Below are 7,500 nucleotides of genomic sequence, written 5' to 3' on the forward strand. Positions count from 1 at the left end.
TAGTGTATAGTACGTATTTTTGACCACGATTCGCATCATGCTGTTTGAAGATTACTGAGGCACGCTTGGTTGAGATTTTAAAAAAAATACACACACAACAAATCATTAATAAATAAAGTTTACGTATACAGTGAGATGGTTGACAATAACGATTGTAGAATTCTTTAAAGCGTCTGAATACTTCCGCGTGAAAACGACGACACAAAAATGGGGCAAATGAATATATAAATATATATATAACAATCACATAAATAAACAAAAGAAGAAGTAATGATCTGATCTAAACACGGACACTTATATATATATATATATATATATATATATATATATATATATATATATATATATATATAATTCAGGAAGCAAAATATTCAATTTCATTAATGTATTGTCCCTCTGTAGTCTGATAAATGGACATTTCCTTGCTCGACGACTTAGTGTTTTTGGATTATTGCAACACCACAAAATAGCCATGACAAGAAAGGGTTGCTGGCCGCCGTCTCCCGAACTTCAAACGACAGTAAAATATTTCGCCAGCTGAAACTGAGACCAGCAGAGGAAAAAGGGGGGGGAGCAGGATTAGATGCTGGATTTGACCAGAGATTTTTTTTCAGCTGGGTCTTCGTCTCTCCGGAGTGTGAACTTCAGAAAAAAGAGATCTCAGAGGTGTGTGTGTGTGTGTGTGTGTGTGTGTGTGTGTGTGTGTGTGTGTGTGTGTGTGTATGAAGGCAGACAGACAAGAGACATGGGTTGAGAACGAAAACTCTTATGCCTGTGAAAATAAAAGATACTAGTTCTTACTTGTGCATTTGCACACACACACACACACACACACACACACACACACACACACACACACACACACACACACACACACACACACACACACACACACACACACACACACACAAAGGATGGCGCTGAACAGTGGCGACACGCTCTCCACTGGGAGAGCAGCCCGAATTTCAGACAGAGAAATCTGTTGTGACAAAAAAGTAATGAAATGCGATACAACACAATGCAATGCAATACAATACAATATAACGCAACACAACACAACGCAACGCAACGCAATACAACACAATACAATACAACACAACACAATGCGATACAATGCATGCAACACAGTACAATACAACACAACACTACACCATCACTCACCAGAACCCCTGTAAACAGCGACGCAGTGAACGACTGGCGCTCCTCCTCGCCCCAGCACTGGTGGTGGTTGTGGTAGTGGTGGTGGTGGTGACGGTCACTGCAGATTCACTTGCCTCTCCCCCCTCTCTCTCCCCATCGCCCATCTTCCTTCTTTCTCTCTTTGTACCGTCACCTCTTCATGTCAGATCAAAAGACGAGTTTACACGACCTATTGTCAAAAAAAAACCTCTCAAGGACAGGTTACTCAGAGGCTGGATCTTTAGTTCGGTGAAGGTTGCGTTGCTCGAGGGAGTGAGTTCTGGATGTCTGAGTGGAGAGTCCGCCTTTCCGAGGGGGGGTCCGGGGTGGAGTCCTGGTCTTCGGACCAACCATCCACGCTCTCTTTGGTCCACACACTGAAGGACTTGTTGACTTGATCAGAACTAGCCTCGTACTCCACTGGGAACTGTTTTTGCCCGATGAGTTTCAAGTCAGAGCTTCTCTCATCGTTCTGGCAGTGTCATTTTTGACGTGGTGTTCAAGTTGAGGAATTGGCCGTGATCAGACATGATTTGTTGTTGAAGCACTTTCGACAGTTTCTTTCTTTCTTTCTTTCTTTCTTCAGAACTACATTTCTAACACAGTGGTGAATTTAACGTCGTACTGACAAAGGCCGTTGATTAAGGTCAAGTTGTTCAAGGTTGCAGTGCCCAAGAGATTTCGATGTTGTACTCGGTGATACATTTCTCTTGACAATGTCTCCGAGATGACGTCATCGTCGGTGTTGTCAGCATATTTTCTGACATTCCCTGTGTAATCAAGAAAAAAAGCTAGTTTTAATTTTTCAGACGTAAAACCTGTTGTGGAAAAAAAAGAAGTTTTAACAGAAATGATCGCAGTGATGTGTGTGTGTGTGTGTGTGTGTGTGTGTGTGTGTGTGTGTGTGTGTGTGTGTGTGTGTGCGAGAGAGAGAGAGAGAGTGCTAGCGCGTGTGTCTGTGTCTGTATCTCTGTGTGTTTATCTGTGCGTTCGTGCAAAAAAACAACAACAACAAAACGTTTTAACAGAAATGGGCGCACGCAGCGTGTTTCTGTGTGCGCACGTGCGCACTCCACTCATTTTGAAACTGAATTCAAACACTCATGGCCACACAGCGATCAACACACGCTGCTGTGTATTCATTCACACGGTCCGTTTCACACTCTGTGTTGGAGCTTTCAACTCACAGAAACTTATATCAAATGATATGTCTTCTTATCATTTCAAATTCAAAAGGCACACCTCAAGAACACTGTGAATGTCAGCAATTACAAAAGACAACAACAACAACAACAAAAAACCAACACCCCCCCCAAAAAAAACCCAAACAAACAACAACAACAAAACAAAACAAACAAACCCCCCCAAAAAAAAAATGCGCTTCTTGATCAATCGCTTGTTGTGAAAATGCACTTTTCTCCACACCCCACCTCTGTCTATTCATTTGTTGTGACATTAGTTTTCGTTTTCGTTTCAATTTCTTGTGTCAAAACGTGCAGACTGATTCATAAACGTCACACCACATAATGTCAATGCTAAAATAAAAGGGAAGAAAAGCAACAACAAAAACAACAACAACAACAACAACAACAAAAAAAATAACAGTACTTATATAGCGCTGAATCTTGTGCATAGACAAACCTAAGCGCTTTCGCACCAGTCATTCTCACGCACGCATGACTCTAAAACTGGAGAAACTAAAGACAAGGAAGAGGCAGGGAAGGGAGGCTATTTTGGGAAGAGGTGGGTTTTAAGGCCAGACTTGAAAGAGCTGAGTGTGGAGACTTGAAGCGAAAGAGGAAGTTCATTCCAGTTGCAAGGTCCAGAGACAGAGAAAGAACGGCGTCCAACAGTGGAGAGTTTGAATCTGGGTATGCGTAAGTGGAGTGGATCCGAAGCTGATCGTAGTGAGCGAGATGGAGTGTAGAGACCAAATAAAAAACAAAACAAAACCAGCAGATGGCTGACCGTCGTATAAACCCAACGCGATCATCAGGCATTGACAGCCTCCAAAGGTCTTGTGTTTAAACATTAGCATAAAATGAAATGATTAATTAAAATAAACAAAATGAATAAATACATTAAACTATTTGACATCTAAACCTTGAAGTGTCAGCAACCACACAAAAAAAACAACTCCACTGCTTTATCAGCCACATTTAACGGATAAGGCAACTATTTATTTTTCAGCTTCACGTATATATATATAAAGTCATCTCCTGCTGATGTACAGAAAATGTGCCTAAGTCTCGTTCCGAAATGTCGTTGAGGTAGGTCTGTGTACTATATATCAAGCATGCTGTTTCGCTCTGTGTGGCGTGCGTGGTTACCTCGGAAACTTTGTCAATGAATGGCTAATTTGATTTCTTTATCGAATTGCTGATTATTTTTTTTTTTTAAATTCATAACTCAACCAAGCAAAAAGAATCTATAGTCCGACTGAAAGGCCTCACGATGAAGAAAAAAAATAGTGCCCCACATCCTTCTTCGTCCTTTTTTTTTTTTTTTTTTTTTTTAGGAGGGGGTCTGTATTATTTCCTTTTGTCACAGTACATTCCGCTCCCTGGGTTCAAGATGTCCCTCACAATATGGATTATTATTATTATTATAACACGTCGTACCGAGGACGACTCTATGATTTCAGACGCACTGAACAAAGTTCGTTTTCGCTCCCCAGTTTGGCGCAACATCCAAACTATGTTGTCTGGCTTCGGCTTCAGAGTGCCTTTCTCGGCCATCTTTATCTCCATGGCAACACAGCGGAGGCTCATTTCGTACTATTTCCATGAGCTATTCTCAGACGAAAATAGGTTCCGCGTGTTTTGGAAATTACTTTGATAAAGAATGGCCTGAGGCGCCTACTGATGGCTGTGTTTATTGCCTTGATTTCCCTCTCTCTCATCCAGTGTTTGTGGTGTTCATAGAGGTTTTCGATCGTGCAGGCTATTTCGTTTGTTTATTGTCACGTTACGACATTTCGAAGACATTTAGTCTGTCCGCCATCTTGTGTGTGTGTGTTTGTGTGTGTGTGTGTGTGTGTGTGTGTGTGTGTGTGTGTGTGATTGCCCTTGCGCGCAACATTACTTCACCGGTGTTATCGCAAAAAACAACAACAAACCAACAACAACAACCACAATGTATTTAATGAATATATGTGTCGTATTGTATCATATTGCATCGCATATATAGTAACTCTTGTACATTCATCAGTCTTTCGCATGATGATATTATCATTATTACCTTTTTTATATTATAATTATTATTTATTTATTTATTTACTTATTTATGTACGCTTATAGTTGACTTCATCAAGTTTTTGCGCCTTATACGCATTATTAGTAGTGGTAGTAGTTTAAAAAATGTATTTATCTATTATTTATTCACCCTTTTTTTTCTCAAGGCTTGACTAAGCGCGTTGGGTTACGCTGCTGGTCAGGCATCTGCTTGGCAGATGTGGTGTAGCGTATATGGATTTGTCCGAACGCAGTGACGCCTCCTTGAGCTACTGAAACTGAAACTGAAACTCGCATGATGTTTTTCATGTGCAGTGAAAAAAAAAGTCTTTATCGTGTGCAATGTCTATGATCCGGCCAGTTCCAGAAAAATGAATAAATCTTTGAGAAACACAAGTGTTCTTTCAACACCTTTATAAGAGCTATCAAGACTTTTCACCGAGACATATGAGTAAAGCCATGCTCGATATGATATGAGTAAAGCCATGCGCGATATGATGAAAATCAGGATTCAGTTTTCTGATTCTGCCAGAGACAGAAAAAAAAATGAATGATTTTGAAAAATGATCTCCAGCGGAGCACGTTCCAGTAGTGCCGATACGTGAATCATATTTCTGTTGTTCCCGTAGCTTAGGGTTGTTTTTTTTTTCCTGTTCAGCTGCATAATAAACCCCCACGTCCTCTCGTGTCTGGTGAAAGTTAACTCTCTCCATACGAACGGCGAAAGAGACGACGTTAACAGCGTTTCACCCCAATTACCATCATCAAAATATTGCAAGCGGAAGGCTCTTATACTGAAGAGGTGAATGTTGACAAAGAATACCACAATTCTGACGACGGAAGCTGAAGGTTGGGTCGGTCATTCAGACACCCACTGGACATCCAGGGGTCTGTGTAGAGGAGAAGAGAGGACTGGCCGTACTGAGTGAGTTAAACTGTGCAGGAGATGAGTAACCAGCTTTCATGTGTACTACGGTCCTGTGAATGGGTGACTCGTCTTTCTCTGGTTCAGGATTGAGACGGATTGTGATCGTTTGTGGTGCTGGCAGGTCACAATTATGAAAAAAAAAAAAATTGAATCAGTTCATCATCATCATCCATCATCCAGTTGACGGCCACAATCGTCATGTTCATTTGAATCTCATGTTCTCCTCTTGAATCACGATTGTGGAATAAGAAATGGGTTATCATTGTTCAAGTCAAGTCATTCCAAAAGATTTGTTACGTACAGTTTCTATGATCAGTCGCTATTACAGTTTATTCATGCTTGCGGATCATACAGTGTATGCGTATTTGGAGTGATGGCCTGTGTGAAGTGATGGCCTAGATGTAACGCGTCCGCCTAGGAAGCGAGAGAAACTGAGCGCACTGGTTCGAATCACGGTTCAGCCGTCGATATTTTCTCCTCCTCCACGTAAAAGAACCCACGGCAACAAAAGGGCTGTTCCTGGCAAAATTCTGTAGAAAAATCCACTTCGATGAGAAAAACAAATAAAACTGAACGCAGGAAAAAATACAAAAACAATGGGTGACGCTGTAGCATAGCGACGCGCTCTCCTTGGGGAGAGCAGCCCGAACTTCGCACAGAGAAATCTGTTGTGATAAAAAGAAATACAAATACAAATATTTCGGAACTAATTGACAAAGTGATAATTATGATCACAGCTTTCAACTTTGAATACGAAGACTGACAAATCGTTATCAGCTATTTCATCCGTGTTCGTTATGGACAAATGCAATAATGTGTTGTTCAAACTCAATTTTCTTATCAACCAATCACGTGAATTTTAATTGTTTTTCATTTAAGTTAAATGTAACCGATACTGATATACTTATTGCTAAGGATATTTCTGCCGATATATGGTACCTGTCTGTATAAGGCTTTTGAATTAGTTTGTCAATGTTATCTTAAAGCATGTCCCCATTTTCTTTTTCAACTGCTCCGGTATGTTCAGATATCAACAGCAAATCTATTTTCCCGAAATAGTGTATCAAGCTTCTTTTTTTTTTTCTTTTTTTTCACTTTCCCCAACAACAACACAGAAAAGAAAGAAAGAAATCAAGAATCAAACACACATCTCATTAACTTCAGGATCCACACACACACACACACACACACACACACACACACACACACACACACCACGGTACTATTGAAGATTCACCTTCCACACACACACACACACACACACACACACAACTGTACCATTGAAGATTCTTCTTCACACACACACACACACACACACACACACACACACACACACACACACACACACACACACACACACCACGGTACCATTGAAGAATCACCTTCCACACACACACACACACACACACACCACGGTACCATTGAAGATTCACCTTCCACACACACACACACACACACACACACACACACACACACACACACACACACAAAGATAACAGGGACGAAATCACAGAAAGAAAAAAAAAATCACCGTCCCCCCAAAAAAGAAAGAATTCCAAGCACAACGAATTAAGCCCACGATCCACACCGCTCTTGACACAAGAGGACGTCACGCTGGCGCTTGGGAAGGTTTTGAAGCGATGGACTGGGCAGCGCCACAGATGACATCCTGACCTTAGAAATCCTCACTGACGCAAGCAAATACACACACCGGAGAAGAGAGGAAGAAAAAAAAAAAAAAGAAAAAAAGAAAAAAAAAGACGAAAAGAGCACAAGCGTCAGCTGCCGTGTACCTGTGCGTATATACACCAGACGCCAAAGGACGTAAGAGCCGACGTCTGCTTGTGGCTTGAAACGTCAGGTCCTGTCCTGTCCTGTCCTGTCCTGTCCTCTCCTGTTCGCGATGAAGATGTAAAAAAAAAAAAATATCCCTTTGCTGACGTCCCCAAAAGGTTTGTCACACAGGGCAGCCAGCTGAGAGGGTTGAAGACAGGACAAACTCCGGCCAGTTTATGTCTCTCTTGTTCTTTCACTTGCTGTTTGAAAAAAAAAAAAAAAAAAAAAAAAGAACACGAGATTATAGCAACTACTAAACGTGTTAGAAAGACAGACGGAGAACGAACAAACGAACGAATGAAATTTTATTTTACGAGGGTAAAG

General features: G+C 41.1%; 1 protein-coding gene across 2 annotated transcripts in view; it reads right to left on the reverse strand.

The window, feature by feature from the left end:
- LOC143283707 (ATP-binding cassette sub-family C member 4-like) overlaps positions 1–1,488 on the reverse strand; it is a 168,581-nt gene extending 167,093 nt beyond the window's left edge. For both annotated transcript variants that reach the window (XR_013055442.1, XM_076589955.1), the window contains exon 1: positions 1,162–1,488. Coding sequence is in view for 1 of the 2 variants with exons in the window: in XM_076589955.1 (XP_076446070.1) it covers positions 1,162–1,304 (143 nt within the window). In the remaining variant the exon portion in view is untranslated. The remainder of the gene's footprint in view (positions 1–1,161) is intronic.
- Between the last annotated feature and the right edge of the window lie 6,012 nt (positions 1,489–7,500).

This window comes from Babylonia areolata, chromosome 7 (genome assembly GCF_041734735.1).
Source record: "Babylonia areolata isolate BAREFJ2019XMU chromosome 7, ASM4173473v1, whole genome shotgun sequence".
In the NCBI taxonomy this organism is placed as follows: domain Eukaryota; kingdom Metazoa; phylum Mollusca; class Gastropoda; order Neogastropoda; family Buccinidae; genus Babylonia; species Babylonia areolata.